At 38.8% G+C, this 17,183-nt stretch overlaps 2 protein-coding genes across 2 annotated transcripts in view; both read left to right on the top strand.

The window, feature by feature from the left end:
- The first annotated feature begins 1,272 nt into the window (after positions 1–1,272).
- On the top strand, positions 1,273–9,895 carry LOC135701995 (serine/threonine-protein kinase NIM1). The gene is made up of 8 exons (XM_065222940.1): positions 1,273–1,408; positions 4,528–4,628; positions 4,901–5,000; positions 6,876–6,987; positions 7,039–7,195; positions 7,254–7,451; positions 8,201–8,354; positions 8,949–9,895. Coding segments are annotated over exons 1-8 (1,734 nt in total). The 5' UTR covers positions 1,273–1,407; the 3' UTR covers positions 9,860–9,895.
- A 1,528-nt stretch (positions 9,896–11,423) lies between these two features.
- LOC135702028 (zinc finger protein 724) overlaps positions 11,424–17,183 on the top strand; it is a 78,132-nt gene continuing 72,372 nt past the window's right edge. The window contains exon 1 of the mRNA XM_065222996.1: positions 11,424–11,434. The gene's annotated coding sequence lies outside the window, so the exon portion shown is untranslated. The remainder of the gene's footprint in view (positions 11,435–17,183) is intronic.

Below are 17,183 nucleotides of genomic sequence, written 5' to 3'. Positions count from 1 at the left end.
CTTCGAGGTGAAGATTAATAAGGCATTAAACTATTGACACCTCTTATGCACCGTCACTAGGACCTACTTTTAATTAATTTAAATGCTTAAATTACAATACAACCATATTTGAGCACCACTTGTTTTCGTGGACTTCAAATTTTGACATCTTCAAAAGATTTGGATGTTTTCACTGCTATTTTAAGGTAAGGTAAGGTTTCTTTATTGAAGAGGTTTTCAGTTTGGGGCTGGTTCGCCTCCGGACTACTGTTTTACATTTTATTCATAGAAAATAATTTTCCCAACCTGCACTTACAAATGTTTTATGTTCAAATCATCAGCATGGACAGAACATAAAATCACAATTTGATTTCAGTTCAGTTCGATTGACACCCTTGATAAAAAAAATTTGTTTTCATTTTGCTTTACTTCTACTCGCTCTTGAATACGTTGCTGCGGATTTTTTAGCCTTTGTAGAACATCAAATTGAATAGTCGTTTTGTTATCAACATGAAACATGCACATCAAATTGAGTTTTCAGTTTGATCTCAGACTTTACTCGGGAACAGTTTTGGATAACAGACTTTTATAGTGCTAAAATGCATATGCCAGGATCTATTTTCCGAACTTCGGACCCAGAATGAAAAGCATTTTCACTGACAAGCACTAGCGTACCTGCAGCTATAATAAGCCACATGCTTTGATGGCGAAAATCCAGTGTGAAACGCATCGCTTACTGAGAATAAAAATGTTTCACTGTTTGTTTCACCGATTTTTCCAAATTTCATACCTACTAGCTACAGAAATCCCCCGAGTGGTACATTCCAACCATCGCATTTTCTCGGCTGTCCTCCAACCAATTGAGCTGATAGTTTTATTAGTAGTAAAATCACGTTTATTTCTGTTAACTATGATTTTACATTGTTTTATCATTTTAATTGATTAGCCTATCAGGCTATTCATCTTTGTTTAAAGAGCTGATTGTTTGTGATTGGTGTCAATTATATATTATAATCACGTAGAAAAAATCAGCTCAATCGGTTGAAGTACAGCTGAGAAATAGAGAAATACTATACAGAAAATTGTTTAAAAAACTTTCCGCTACATTGCTTCACATCTGCAAAAAAACGGGAAAGTTATAGCAGAACTATTTCCTACACTTTGAACAAGCATTATCAAATACGCTAAAACAAGTCTGGCACCACTGAGTTTAAAAAATTTGAGCCATTTTCCTACCACCAAGATTCTATACGATGGCAGTGCTCAGTTGCTCCACTGCTTCTGGTGAGAGAGAACCGCTCTCACAGAAGCAAAGAAAAGGTTGTTTATTTCTGTCCACATTTTTTTTTATGTAGTAATTGAAGTTCCAATTTTCAATGTGATAGTGATGATAGTGATAGTGATGATGAGTTTATATATGTCACATTAAGTAAATATTATAATCAAATCATTATTATGAATACTTTCCAGGTTTTTATGATTGCAATTTTAACATCAAAACAAGCTTCGGTTGCATGATGGAATAGTTTTTATTCGGTAGTTAAAATAAGTTCTAAGTTTCTATCAATGATTGCAATGACAATGCTACAAATTTGGTTTATTTTGATTTTATCAAAACAGTGAACATTAGTTTAGTGTATTTTTGGTGCGTTAAAACCCTTAAATTATTGATAAAAGTCCAATGCTGAAAAGTCCAAGCAAATGCTAAGAAGTCAAGAGTACTAATCGATGGCGGTACCTGTGAAAGTAAAAATAGACTCAGTATTAAAATTGCGATCAATTTCAAGTGACACAGATTTAACATTTGGGATAATCATTGAATTGTTTCCCAGTTTTATCGAAGCGTCAAAGTATGGTTCTCGATGTTCAATGGAAGAAGAATGTGAATGTTTTAGAGAAACAGATAGCTTTCTAAGCTTGTCACACGTGTAAGTTTCAATGTAGGTTATTTAGAGCATGCTATTTCATGCATAATTACCAGCACACCCTACCAAGGAATGTAAAATTCTCTTACAGTATTACATTAAAAAATATATGCGATTCTGTAAGAAGTCACTGTATGAGCAGATTCTGTAATGTGGTCGTCGGAAGACTTTTCAAATACCTAATTGTGTTAAATAAATCTTAGCTAGTATTATGAAGTAAATACATTCCCGCCTATTGATTGAACAATAAAATATATCTTATGGTATATGGTATGACAAAATACAATGGCTACCATTAAAGTTCTCGTGTGAAATATCCACTAAGGATATATTCATCGAAACTTTACTCAAGGGACATAAGTCTCTGGTCTCTCCAGTAAATTGCGACTATAATTAATTAGAATGGGTCTGATCACGATAGCGAATATAAGTCGAAAAATAGCAATTGATAACGTGCAAGAAGATAGAGCAGTTTTAGATAAAGGAACTGGATGTTATAGAGGTGACGGGGTAATATCGGCCTTATTTCTCGATAATAATGTTTTTCCTAACGATATATATTTGCTTTTGGTCATATAACCCCGTGATGCGTATTACCCCACCATATCTTAAAGTTCTTTAAAAAATGCTATTTATTAAAGATCAATGGAAAAAATATCCTCATTGTCGTACATAAAATCATAAAAATTGCGGTAAAAATTATAGATGGAATCAAAAATATTTGTACAATCAATAAAAATATTTGTACAATCAATAAACAAAATAAGAACAAATTCAATGTTTACTTTATAATTATACAGATTATGTATTAGGATATTTAGTTTTAATGTTTCTTGTACACAGAAATAAAATTCTGAATTTTAACAATCGCGTAAAATCTCCGTTCGTTTAATTTTGAGCTATACTTGGCATAAACAGCGAAATCGATTACAAGCTTGCATACAATATTGCTAATTTATGCGATATTGCACTTAAATTTACACGAAATATCGCGTAAATTTATGCCAAATCTAACGTTAATTTTATGTGGGCTATATCTCGCAGAAATTTACATGAATTTTTCGAACGGTGCACAGTACCATTCCGTTTTTGTCTTCTTTCCTATCTAAAAAAAATCATCGAACGCTTTATTCAATTAATGGTTTCACTAGATCGTTCTTTAGGGATGATAAATGCTTGGTACTTTATGGAAAACAGTATAGGAAGCATTAGTACAAATTTGCCAAGATTTGCATTTTACTGAGATCCAGTGAAAAAATTTCGAGGACTCAGCAACCAAACATCACTTTTACTTAGATATCAGTAAAAAATGATTGCTGGGAGCTCGGCTATGTAAATCTCGGCAAAAATAGCCAAGATTTGTCAAACAAAATTAACTGTTTATATCAAACCGAGCTTTTGTACAAATTTTCAGTTAACTCGCTGAGGATTAGTAAGTGAAATAGATTTTATGATTTTATGTAGAGAATATTACGTTTATTTGTATGATGGAAAATCCTTTTCCAAATTTCAAACCAAGATGTATGTGTCATCTACAACAACTTTGCAATCCGAAATAAATATTATATCGGTTATATGAACTTTCCTGCTATGTAGTAATTGAGTATACTTTAAATCGCATGATGATCTCCATCCTAAAATAAAGGTAATGTATATCAAAGCGAAATTTAAAGTTAATTTGTCGTGACAGTTGTACATTATTTATATTCATTACTTCTGTGATTGTTTCGTAATACTTAATAATTTCAATTAGTAACTAACAGGGGTAGTCTTCCGCCATAAATATCAATGAAGAAGCACCATAAAAACGAACAAAAACAAAACTTACCTAATAGCGTTTGGTTGATTACGCAACCATACCCCTGGGACCTGGGTACAACTTGGACGTTTACTGAGTATCGTTGATACGGGATCGATTGTTTTTCGATTCTATTAAACTGATTGCCCGCAAGCTCAGCAGGAGCACGCACTATCAGACAGAAGATCAAAACGTTGTTGATACTTACATATCACAAACTGTGATTACCTGCCGGTCTCTGCAGCTAGCTGTTTCTGCAACGTAAAAGAAAGATACCTACCTCTAAACTCTGACTTTTTTCCGTCGACTTTTTTTCATTGAACGAGCTACCCAAGTCACCATCAAGCCCTCTAATGTGAAAAGTACAATATATAAGGCTAATGTAAAAATTTACTGCCGTATATCAGCCTTATATTGTAAAAACGACCCTAATCGGGCTACTAACGGGCTTGGCGGTTACTTGGGGACTTTGGACAATATATGAAACGAGAATTAAAAAAGTAGATTATTGAATATTTTGAATATTTGTCCACCCAGCTTGAACTGGCATAGTTCCTATAATCATAGTCTGGTTGATAGAATTTCAAGAAGCTGTCAAAAAGCGACACGAATAGGAACCAATCGAGCAGTACTGAGTTTTTCAGTAGAAATATTGTGATCGTGCAGTTTATGGAAACATTTGATTTGATGATGTTCATCACGGATCATATGAAGTCTACTTAACGCTTGTATGGAACTTTCATAATAATACTTAACGCGTTTTTATTGAATATAGCGATTATTGTTTAAAACTTTTTTAAACTAATAAATGATACTTCTTTTTAGTGGAACGAGATTTAATAATTCAAGGAGATGGACGACCAAAAACTCCTATCTATCAGCGATACACAGCTGCTTTACAAAGTGATCCACGGTGCTCCCAAGAGGTAATGTATAAGAAGTATAAAACATATAGATGCAGTTAACTATTTATGTGAAGGGCTGTTCGCATACCAAGTGTGGACGATTGTCGACGGGGGTCTAAAATTTCTTAAAAATTGACCACGGGGTCAATGAACTCTTATAAAAGACAATTTATACCGTCTTCAATCAAAGGTTGTACAGACTTAACACTTAACACTAAGACAAGAATCCCATCCAACTCCCAACAAATTTCCGGGTTACTGTTAATTAAGTTACTCACTTCTTTTTCATCCAGGTTGCTCTTGGGCGTAGGATCGGCTTCTATAGATTTTGCGGTGATATTGGTCGAGGAAACTTCTCACGTGTTAAGCTGGCTGTGCATCAACTAACCAAAGGTAAAATCATGGAGCACTTCATGTTGAGCGGTTTGCATTGATACGAAGTTTTAGTTACACACTTTATTATATCCCGTATTTAGTGCAATATATAGCGATAGACTTATGTTTGTATTGATTGTATTTACACATTGCTTGTAGAACAAAGGACTGTGACAAATGCTTAGTAATCATTTAATTTCACATGCTCTTTATCGCTTATCCTCTCAACTTAGTGTTCTTTGAAACACTGCCACAGTTATTAATGTAAATTGTGTGGCGAGCACAATGATACTCCAACTAGGGAAGTCGAGAAAATTTAATACCCGAAAGATTTCCTATGGTGCCTCCGGCTTGGTGGTAATACCGTACCGCATATGACTAGGCTATCTGAGGCCCCTGCGTCTACAATGTGCATGTCGGTGGCTAAACAATTTTTAAGTTTTTCTCAAAAATTTCACGTGGCCTTGCTTTTCACTCCAAGTTTACTCGATTCTTCTTGTTTTCGTTTTGATATGGCTCGAACGGTTCGAACGAAAACATGAACATTTTAGATGCAATAACATATCTGTCGACGATACGCGATTACCAGGGTGGCCAGTAAACTGAGAAAAAAAACAGAAGCCTGGAATTAAAAAAAAAGCCAGGAAAACCGGGCAAAAACCGAGAATTCTACAGGAGACTGGGAAAAACCTTCACATATTCCAATAAAAATTGACGTTGAATAAGAGTTTGAGCTTAATCAAGCAAACATATGCATCTTCAACTAAAAATAGCTTATTCCGCTCTTAATCATCTAAAAGCTTTGAATATATTTTCAACATTTTATTTGAGAAAAGCTCTGCTCAGAAATCCGTTGGAACTCTTCCCAAAATATAAGAATTTTCTTGAAACTTACTTAATAACTTCTCTTAAATTATAGTTCGCACTTTTATGAAGTTAATTCTACAAGTCAGATCTTTATGAAAGTTATTTCTGAAAGCAGGTATGAACGTGTATTGTTTGATTTATCAGCATTAGTAGAAATATTAGAGCTGTTTGAAGAATTAAACTCAGTCATTCTATGTGAGAGCCCCAGAAGAACCGCTACGTCATCTGAGAAATATTAGAGTGAGCTGTTGTCCCACCCACTGTTGGACTTTTCAGTGCCAGCTGACTGATTTGAATACGAAACACAACACCTTGATGAATTTTAAATTGGTGTTTACCCGCATAGTATTCCAATACACTTGTGGCGCAGTGCCATGCCGGCGCCGGTGGTGTAGTGGTAAGCGTGACTGCTTTCTAACACCCCGATGGGTCTGGGTTCAATCCCAGTCGAGGTCGGTGGGATTTTTCTGAGGCATAAAAATCTCTGGTCACGTCTTCCTTCGGAAGGGAAGTAAAGCCGTTGGTCCTGGCCCATGTGTGTTGAATGGGTGCGATATCCTACGCAGGTGGTGGAAGCTGCCTTCCTGCACATTCGATTGCCGTCAATAGATGGCAATCGATGTCCGTCGGTGATTGGCACTAGATTGCGGAACAGAGACCGACGTTATTTTGTTATGGCCAAGTTTTCATCCTTGCCTGAAGTTCCTAAGAAGTGCCTAGGGGTGCTTTTGGAACTTACTTACGCATCAGAACTTTTAGGAGCCTAAAGTTCCTCGTGTGCATTCTATAGCTTCTAAAGTAACCAGAAAGTTCTGTCGAAACTTTATTTGAACTTTATGGAAGTTGAAAGTGCATTTTATCGTTGAATGTGGAACTTTTGGTTGCTTGGCTCTGCACATGCAAGTGTTGTGATCTAAAATATGTTTCTTATCGTGCAACTTTGAAGAATCCCTAGGCTTTATTCGAATTAATTGTGAAATATAATAGAATTTACATGCTCTGTTTATGTATTCGATTTGATTCCAGATAAAGTAGCAATTAAAGTTGTTGACACTAGTCGCTTAGATGCTAAGGCGCTCCGAATGCTTTCCAGAGAAGTTACTACACTTGAAGCAGTATTTCATCCTTTCATTTTGAGGTTAGAATTCATTAACATTCACAGTCAGTGCTTACATTACACTAATTTTAGGCTATTTGAAGTCATAGAAACTTTAGGAAAAATTCACCTCGTTAGTGAATGGGTTCAAGGTGGCGAGTTGTATAATAGAATTGCTGAAGTAGGCCCCTTAGAAGAATACCATGCAGCATTAATATTTTATCAACTATTAATGGCAGTGAAATACCTGGTAATCAGTATCTTTCTAATATTTTAGAATCATCACTTTATCTTATTTTATTTTTCAGCATAGCTTGGGCTACGTTCATCGTGACATTAAAGCGGAAAATGTGCTAATGATAAGCGATGAGAGAATAAAATTGGCAGATTTTGGATTTAGTACTCAACTAATTAATGGTCCGTGGCAACATCTAGATACGTTCTGCGGATCTCCACCATATGCAGCACCAGAATTATTTAGTGATGATCACTATATAGGTGGTCCTGTAAGTAAAGGCATAGTTTAGCAGATGTGCATCAGCTATGGTACTATCCCATATACGGAATGGGACCAGTTTGCTCAACTAAAATGCATTAGGCCATGATTGGTATCTATATCTGATACATTTTTTAGTAGGTACCATGATTTCATTGATGGTGGTAAGCTCCAATCGGTATTATCCTCAGATTAACACGACGCTAAGCAAACACTTTGCAGATCATCCAAACAGGGGCAGTATAAAAAGTTAATCCGAGTTGGAGCTTACCGGCATGAGTGTTTCGTTACGTAGGCAGATCCGCACATTAGATCCGGATCGGACGCGTTGTGGCAAAGTGACAGCTAAACTTATTGTCTAACTGTCAAATTTACGTGAACGCAACGCAAACGGATCTAATGTGGGTGGACCTTGAGAGATAAGGGTTCTAAAATTTAATAAAAAACTGTCTACGTTGTTTATAGAGCTTTTTGACGTTTGATCATCTTTCTCTATCTAGCACACGGTGATCAATGAATTAATTGATTTCCTACTAATTTGCTTGCATCTGGCTCGCACTTCTTCGAATTAGACAGTGCAGTAGCTGCAGTAGTGTGCATCGATTAAACATCAAAAAGCCTAATAGGCAGCGTTAAGTAAGACTATAATATATGTGATAGAGCCAAAATGTAACCTAGGATAGAATCCATCAGCTTTAACCCAAAATTCACTCACTCTTAAATAAAACAAATGTTACATAAATTGAACATATTTTTCAGGTCGACATTTGGGCATTAGGAATATTATTATATTTTATGCTTCAAGCAAAGATGCCATTCAAAGCCTCAACAGTTCCACTTTTGAGAACATCGGTGTTAAAAGGTGAATTTGATATATCTACATCCATAAGTTTACCGTGCTGCAGGGTAATACGTAAGTATTCAAATTATTTATTTTCCATTATTAGGTATTATAATAATTTTTATAGTTTTAATATAAAAAACAAAAAAAGGTGCAGAATAAGAATATTTTAAATATATACGACTCCTAAAAATTTGCTAATAATCTGCAAGTTCAAAAGCAACAAATAATCAATGGGAAAAATAATCCAACTAGTTTTTTTTAGTGATTTCTTTTTGGCAGTCTTTTAACATTGTAGAAAATATTTATCTTCCTCAAGTGCATTTACTTTGGTGCGTTTTCCAAAAAATCATCTACAGTTTTTTTTTCCCAAGGGTTCATTTCAGATTGCAAAATGCAGTCATCATTTTATTCCTCTTGCCATTTTACATACGATGACAACGGCTTTTTGTAATATGAAATGTTACGAAGAAAAAAATTGGTATAGAATTTTTAACGCACCGCAAAGTAAATTGCTGCCAAGATTTGTTTCAATCTAGTTATTTATGGATTATTTGAAAGGTATTTTAATGCTAAAACTTTTGCTTCTTTTGAATGTTCTATTTCAATTGCAACTTTTTCCCAGTAACTTATGATTTTTTTTATCTTATTCTACCTATTCTTCAGAACGCATACTAGTACACTCGCCATCCCGACGACCCACAATTGAACAGCTATTGAAATGTCAATGGTTTGAGCACGCACAAGCAACTACCATCAAAAACACTCATAGAAAAGACTCCACCACGAATAGCCAAGATAGTGATATTAGTGAAGTTCCTAATCGACGTAGAAATTTGTTTTCGTTGTTTTCCACTAGAGGCCAACGTCGACAATATAATCCACCACAGTCATTTAATCATAGAAACACTGTAGCTGCCAACCAATCTGAAACAAACATACCAACGATACACACTATCAAATGTAGCACTAAACGCGCAAATAGTGTTTTAGAAGAGAGCTTTTTATATCCTATAATCGCAGAAGATACTCAAATCAAAGAATTAGATTCCAATACCGCGAAACAAAATTGTGATAGTAAGAATACTACATCTAGCAAAATTCGTAGGTTTTCGTTAAGTAAAGTCGTGAAAAAAAGAATAAGTCCAGTAGAAATCTCAAACTCGAATAATAATGATGAAACAAACACAAATATAAAGAAACTAGATTTCAGAGACCATTTACAACAAATAATTGAAGATGAACATGGAAGACATGTAATGCATCCAACCATCAACGGTCACATGCATCTATTAGAATTGGAAGCACGTAAGGTTATGGGGAAACTAGGTATATCGTCCGAAATGGTAGAGAAATCCGTAGGAAACGGGCCACGGAGTGATATCATAGGAATTTATCGAATAACGGTAAATCGTTTACAAAAAGAACAAGCCATCAATAGCATATCCAATAATGAATACCATGGAGGCTCTAGACAAAATATTCGTTTTAGTAAGCACCCGGCAAATAATGAGAAGAACAGAAATCAAAAAACTAGAATCCGGTATGCAAACACTTTGAACTGTGCCATACTATAGAAAATATCGATATTGTTGTTCCTTACACTTTTATTTAAATAAACCGTTTCTTGAACATTTGTCATACTTCAATCATTGCATCCAAATATCCGAAACATGTCAAATACAGTAATACTGTACTAACTAATATGTATAGCCACAAAAGTGTCATGATTTAAAAAAAATCGTTCCACTTGTTATATTTTGATACTGTTTCAGCATGGGGAAAATAATTTCCCAAAATTTTCCTGACGTAATACAACGGAATAACGGAATTTCCCTTAAGGGGATACATATAAGTAAGTCGGCAAAAACACACATTTAACTTTTTTTTTTGAACTTGTTTTTAGGGCATCAAAATATACATGTTCAACCGTAAGCAAAATAAATATGAAGACGTTTGTGAACACTTTGAACTGTGCCACACTATAGAAAATATCGATATTGTTGTTCCTTACACTTCTATTTAAATAAAACTTTTCTTGAACATTTGTCATACTTCAATCCTTGCATCCAAATATCCGAAACATTTTAAATACAGTAATACTGTACTAACTAATATGTATAGCAACAAAAGTGTCATGATTTAAAAAAAAAATCGTTCCACTTGTTATATTTTGATACTGTTTCAGCATGGGGAAAATAATTTCCCAAAATTTTCCTTAAGGGGATACATATAAGTAAGTCGGCAAAAACACACATTTAACTTAATTTTTTTTTTAACTTGTTTTTAGGGCATCAAAATATACATGTTCAACCGTAAACAAAATAAATATGAAGACATTTGGTGACAAAATTGCTGAGGTATTGTTAATTGAAGTTAGTGGTTTGAAAAACGGGTCTCACGATATCTCATCACTGCTTTGACCAAATTGGCTCATTTTTGAGGTGAAGAGTCGTTAAACAGGTTCCGTGTGCAAAGGCCGATTTTTGAAAAGTGGATTAAAAAAAAAAGATGAAAATATATTTATGTTTTTTCACATTAAAAATCGTCAGTTTTTTATTTTTGTTTTTTTTTTTAAGTAATTTCAAAGTCCGTCATGCACATCTTGAATACACGGGATACATCTTGAAAGTCTTCACAACAAATTTCAGCCGATTTGGTCCATCCAGTCGTGCTAAGAATATTCTTGGACACTTGCAGGATCCTTGCAAAAACGATACAGAATTAAAATTTTCAACTGTAAATCAAGTTTTGGAGCATTTCAGATGAATCAATTCATCAGGAAAAGTAATACCCCGTACAGACTATGGCTTATAGCATGTAATATAGGCTGTCTTGCAATGAGCATTCATACATAGGATTTCCAGTGAAAACTAGATGTATGAGTGCTCATTGCAAGGCAGCCTATATTACATGATATAAGCCATAGCAACAATCAATACGAAACTAACACACTTAGAAATTTTTACAGAAATCTGTAAAATTTTACCGAAATCTCAACAGCTGAACGTTCGGTAAACAGTTTCGCAGATTTCCTGTAACGTTTCACAAATATCTGTGAATTTTTCACAGATATCTGTAAAAAATTACAGGAAAACTGTAAAATTGTTTACCGAACATTCAGCTGTTGAGATTTCGGTAAAATAATCTAAGTGTGAACGATTTTAAATTGGCTCACCACTTTAGTAGCCTATTGGTCCTAAGCAAACGATTAACGTACCCTATTCTAGTTGAAATTCTATTACTACACTATGTTTGTTTTGATTCGCTATGAAAGTTTGACAGATAACATCAGGGGTGTGTGGATTCATGCAGAACATGCAGGGGTGAGTGAAATTGCTTGGGACTGCTTGGGACCGTTGTTCTGGTACTGAGTGAGCCAAAAATAATAATGATTTTCTTCGGGACCCAGTGGTCTTAGAGTTACCTCTGCCATAGTCTGTACGGGGTAAAAAAAAAGTGTTCCGCTTCCTATGCCTCACGGCAAAAATTTCTGCTCAAAACACTCATTTTGACGTTCTCCTATTTACCACTAGACGTTGAATCGATCGTTTAGTTTCTACTAGAAATACTCAGAGGGAGAGATGGGCGGAGAGAATGTTTTGAACCAAATGAACTGTCAAAATCTGAGCCAATCGAACATTCCTATTAGAATTTTTCCGATGATTTCTTATTCTTACTAGAATAAATTTGAGAGTATTGCAATCGAACAGAAATACAATTACCTTTATGTTTTGTGTGCTTCTCAAATTCAACTAGTTTTTGGAATCAAAAACAATATTCTAACTCTATTGGTTAATTGATCCTCGTCGGTTAATGAATGGCACCAAGAGATGTGCAAAATATTGCGATGCAATCAATTATTATTTTGCACGTACAACGAATAAAAAATACAAGTCATTTGAAATACTAGCTTCTAGCAAGTGTTGCAAGATAATTTAGGAACAAATCCCTGCTGCCGAATTGTATTTTGTTTTCTCCGCCTATCTCTCCCTCTGAGTATTTCTAGTTTCTACTAAAAAGGCGTATATGTTAAAATAAGTTTGGATTTTCTTGAAGTTTCCAAAATTTACTAGATGTTCTCGGATTTTTGTCAAGTTGCAACGATTTTCCTAATATTCATTAATCTTTAGTTTCATTAATTCGTTCCCGTTATTCATCTGGAATTCTCGGAATTTCTCTGTAGCTCCCGTAATTTTACTGGAATTCCCTAAACTTCTCTGAAGTTCGTTGGACTTCTGAGTGCTTCCCTAATCTTTCCTGAAGTTTTCTTAATTGCTTTGGAGTTCTTTGGACTTCGGTGAAATTATCAGGATTTCTCTAAGGTTAATTTTCCTGAAATTATTAATTTTATTGAAATTCATGGAACTGCCCTGAATGTATATAAACTCGGAGTTCTTTGAACCCTAATAAACGGGTACCATACTCTAACGATATCATAGATGGTACGACCATCCCACATAAAGTTGGGATGATATCCCGAATTGGTGGTTAGGCGCTTCTTATGGTTATTGTTTATGCGGGAACTTCATTTGAAATTGGGTTCTTTAAGGGTATTGAGGTAAATGCATATTCGTAATTTGCATTAAAAATGGAACTCAAACCCAAAATTTCATCAATTTTGGTACACTGGAACTATTTTAAATAAGTACGATTACATTTGCAAAAAATCACCTTATTAGCGCCCCTCGGTGTCACTTTGTATGGGAGCGAGCTGTCAGTTTGTTAGTTTAGTGTCAAACAGTGAAGTTATTAGTTTGCTTTAAATCTTGATTTAAAAATCAAGATGAAAGTGTGTGGGTTCGTAAAAAATATCGCAGTACACTGGAGTCGCTTTTTACGCGGGTGATACGTCCCGCGTAAAAAAAAACCGCGTAAAAAAACCGCGTAAATTCCGAAATCCGCGTAGAAAAAACCGCGTAAATTCCGAAATCCACGTAAAAAAAAACCGCATAAAAAGACCGTGTAAGAAAAAACCGCGTAATAAGCGATATACCGCGTCAATTCTGAAATCCGCTTAAAAAAAACCAAAATCCGCGTAAAAAAAACCGCGTAGATTCCGGAATCCGCGTAAAAAAAAACCGCGTAAAATCCGAAATCCGCGTAAAAAAAACCGCGTAAAAAAACCGTGTAAAAAAAACCGCGTAAAAAGCGACTCCAGTGTACTCAGAAAACGAAGCTCTTTAAGATGATGTATAAAAACCGATACATTTTTCAAAATTAAAGAACCCAATTATCATAAGGTTAATTTTCCTGAAATCTGAGAAATTTTATTGAAATTCATGGAACTGGCCTGAACTTATAGAAAACCATCAATAGCATATTTCATAATAATAAACTATCGTGAAAGAATAGACTTTCCAAAAAAATCGGAGCAGCGCCGAAGTTGTTGAAAATATACTTTTAACTTCCCTGAATTTCTCTTTTTTTTTTTAATTCTTTATTATAGAGATTTTTAGCCATAGGCTAGTGTGGTAGATAGAGTTGGTGTGGAATAATAATAATGAAATAAATAAAAACTTGAGAGGTGAGTCAAGTAATGAAACACTCAATTTGAGTTAAACTAAATTAGAGTGGAGCGTGGCAGAAGTGATAATAGAGAGATGCGAACAAAATCTCATGCTTAGTGAGGGGAAATTCTGACACAGCACGGAGGTATAAAAACGAGCTACCTAAGCTCGTAGAGGTCACGTTCGTTCGCAAGTCGAATTAGCTCCGCGTTGTGTAGTGACGCTCTCGCTGACCCAGCCATGGGTAAGAAATCGCGCGGTAACGCGAGTGCCGGTTTACCGGGAAAACAGACTCTCCCAGGAGACGGCGCGACCACCGAGCCAGCCCAGAAGAAGCAGAAGAAAACCCCATTGCCCATCCCGACAGGCGTTGCGGACCCGCAGCCGGGGCCTCCCGGAACTAAACGACCCAGACCTGAAGACAGCAGCGCCACCGTATCAGCAGCAAAAAAGCTGCTGAGCAACAATCCGTTCTCCGCCCTGCAGAACGGAGCGCAGCCGCAGTCGGACCCTGAGACGGTGCCGAAAAAAGTTAAGTTGCCACCCTTCTATGTGAAGGGCTTCCCTCCCGGGCTATGGGAGCAGCTGGATTTCTACATTAAGCAGGGCCTTCGCTGCACCATTCAACGGTGCACGGAAGGCTACAAACTGATGGTCCCGGCCGAAAAACACTTCAACGCAGTTCAGACCCTCTTGGACAGAATGAAGCTGGAGTACTTCTCCCACGACATCGAGGCCACCAAGCCGCTGAAAGTGGTGCTGCGCGGGCTCCACGACATGGATACCACCACCTTAATGGACGAGATTAAGGCGAACGGCCTCAAGCCGGTCGAAGTCCACAAGATGACCCGCAGCAAGGCCATCAAGTATCGTGACCAGCTCTACCTGGTCCATCTGGAGAAGAACTCCACAACCGTGAAGGATCTCCAGACGACACGCACACTGTTCCACATCGTAGTGAAGTGGGAGCGGTATAAACCCACCCACCGTGGCGTCACTCAGTGCTCGAACTGCCTATTGTTCGGGCACGGCACCAGGAATTGCCGCATGGCCAGCCGCTGCATCAAATGCGGCAAAAACCACAAGATCGACAACTGCGACAGCATCGAGGAAGCCACTCCCACATGCGCCAACTGCGGTGCCGCCCACAAGGCCACGAGTAAGGCCTGTCCGAAGCGGGCCGAATACGCCGAGATCCGGAAGAAGGCCTCGTCCAACAGCCAGCCCGGTCGCAAGAAGGTTCCAGAAAACAACGCGCAGAACTTTCCTCCGTTATCACCGGTCCAATCACGGCCAATTCCAGTGCTGCCGCCGCTCCCGCTCAACCAACAGTTGGCTGCTGCCCAGTTGGCTGCCGCTGCAGTACCCGGTCAAGCCTCCGGGCCATCGACGGATCCCCCTGCTCCGGAATTGGCCGGCACAACCGGTGAAGCTACAGACGATTCTCCGCTGTCAACGGATGAGATCGTCACACTGTTGGCCCAGGCCATCATCATCAAGCGCACCTGCGCAACAAGAACACAACAGCTCCAAGCTATCATCTCCTTCGTCGCTAATTATGGACCGTGAACCCATAAAGATCGCCAACTGGAACGCTCGCTCCGTAGGGGCGAAAAACATTGAGCTTGCAGACTTCCTCCGCAAGCACGACATCGACGTGGGCCTTCTCACCGAGACCCACCTCAAGACCGGTGACAGCTTCTGGCTGCCCGACCACAGCATTGTCCGGCTTGATCGCACCAGCTCCAGGGGGGGCGGTGTCGCGGTCATCATCAAGAAAGGCATCAAGTACTGCACCCTACCCCACTACCGCACTTCCATCATCGAGGCCGTCGGCGTTGAGGTGGAAACATCGACCGGAAACGTCCGGTTCATCGTTGTCTACTGCCCCCGGCAATGTACCGTTAGCAATGGTACAGCACAGCAGTTCAAGAACGACCTTGCCATCATAACCCACACCAATGCCCGCTTTGTAATCGGAGGGGACCTGAACGCCCGGCACGAGGCCTGGCGGAACTACCAGCAGAACCAGAACGGCCGCCTGCTATTCGACCATTCCCAGCATGGTCTCTATTCCGTCTGGTTTCCGGACGAACCAACCTTCACATCACCGACGGGCAACCCATCGACGCTGGACCTGTTCTTGGCAAACACCAGATTAGCCAAGCCGGTTGCCGTCAACGACCTGAGTTCGGACCACCAACCGGTGCTGACCGAGCTGGGCTACAACGTGGCCCCTGCACCGTGCCAGCGGAAGGACTACCATCGAGTCAACTGGGTCCACTTTCGACGCGTGGTCGACCGCCACATCGACGACAACACACCGCTCGACACAGTTGATGACATCGACCGGGCCCTGGAGGGTCTCCATCAAGCCATATCCGTGGCTGACGAAGAGTGCGTTCGACGAGTTCCTGTGAGGGGTAAGTTTCAAGCAATTGATTCCCACACCAAACTCTTGATTCGGCTCAGAAATGTTCGTAGACGCCAGTTTCAGCGGACTGGGGATCTGCAGCGTAAATACGAAATGGTCGATCTGAATCGGCAGATCGCTTCCAGAATGGTCTCAATCCGGAACGAGAGTTTCGGGCGGCTCGTTCAGAACCTGGACGACCGTTCCAGACCATTCTGGAAGGTTGCCAAGGTGCTGAAGTCTCACCCCAAGCCCATTCCACCACTTAGAGTCAATGACGAACGGCTTATCACCAACGAAGAGAAGGCCAATGCAATTGGGGAGCACATTGCCCAGTCGCATTTGCTTGGCTCTACAATCCCAAGTCCACTCGAGAACCAGGTTGTGCAGTGCGTCCAGACGTTAGATGCCTCCCCTTGTGCCGTCCCTCCAGAAGAACGGATTACAGAGGAACAAATTTGCTCAGCGCTGAAACACAGTACGAACATGAAGGCTCCCGGGTTTGACGGAATATTCAACCTAGAGTTGAAAAATCTCAGCGCGAGGGTGCACTCGCTGCTGGCTGCCATCCTCAACAGATGCTTGGAGCTGCACTACTTTCCAAGCATCTGGAAGGTGGCAAAAATCATCCCGATCCGCAAACCTGGGAAAGACCCTTCACTACCGTCAAGCTACAGACCGATTAGCCTGCTCTCAGCGCTGAGCAAGCTGTTCGAAAAATTGATCCTCAGCCGACTAAACAAGTTTGTGGAGGAACATGACATTCTTCTTCCGGAACAGTTCGGGTTCCGTAAGGGGCATTCCACCAATCATCAGCTAGTGCGGGTGATGAATAACATCCGGAGTAACAAAGCTGTATCCAAGTCCACAGCCATGGCCTTGTTAGACGTCGAAAAGGCGTTTGACAATGTCTGGCACGACGGACTTATATACAAGCTTTGTAACTCCAACTTTCCACCATACCTTGTGAAAATCACC

Source organism: Ochlerotatus camptorhynchus, unplaced genomic scaffold (assembly GCF_037179485.1).
Source record: "Ochlerotatus camptorhynchus isolate MF236.1 unplaced genomic scaffold, CSIRO-AGI_Acam_v1.1 ptg000182l, whole genome shotgun sequence".
NCBI classification, from domain to species: Eukaryota; Metazoa; Arthropoda; class Insecta; order Diptera; family Culicidae; genus Ochlerotatus; species Ochlerotatus camptorhynchus.
The sequence above is the reverse complement of the archived record's forward strand: the minus strand, read 5'-3'. Positions and strand labels throughout refer to the sequence as shown.

Bases quoted from the DNA above. Each gene is read 5' to 3' on its own strand.
- LOC135701995 (XM_065222940.1), top strand. The intron at 4,629-4,900 runs GTAATGTATAAG...TTTTTCATCCAG, and splicing joins ATCCACGGTGCTCCCAAGAG to GTTGCTCTTGGGCGTAGGAT. The intron at 8,355-8,948 runs GTAAGTATTCAA...CCTATTCTTCAG, and splicing joins ACCGTGCTGCAGGGTAATAC to AACGCATACTAGTACACTCG.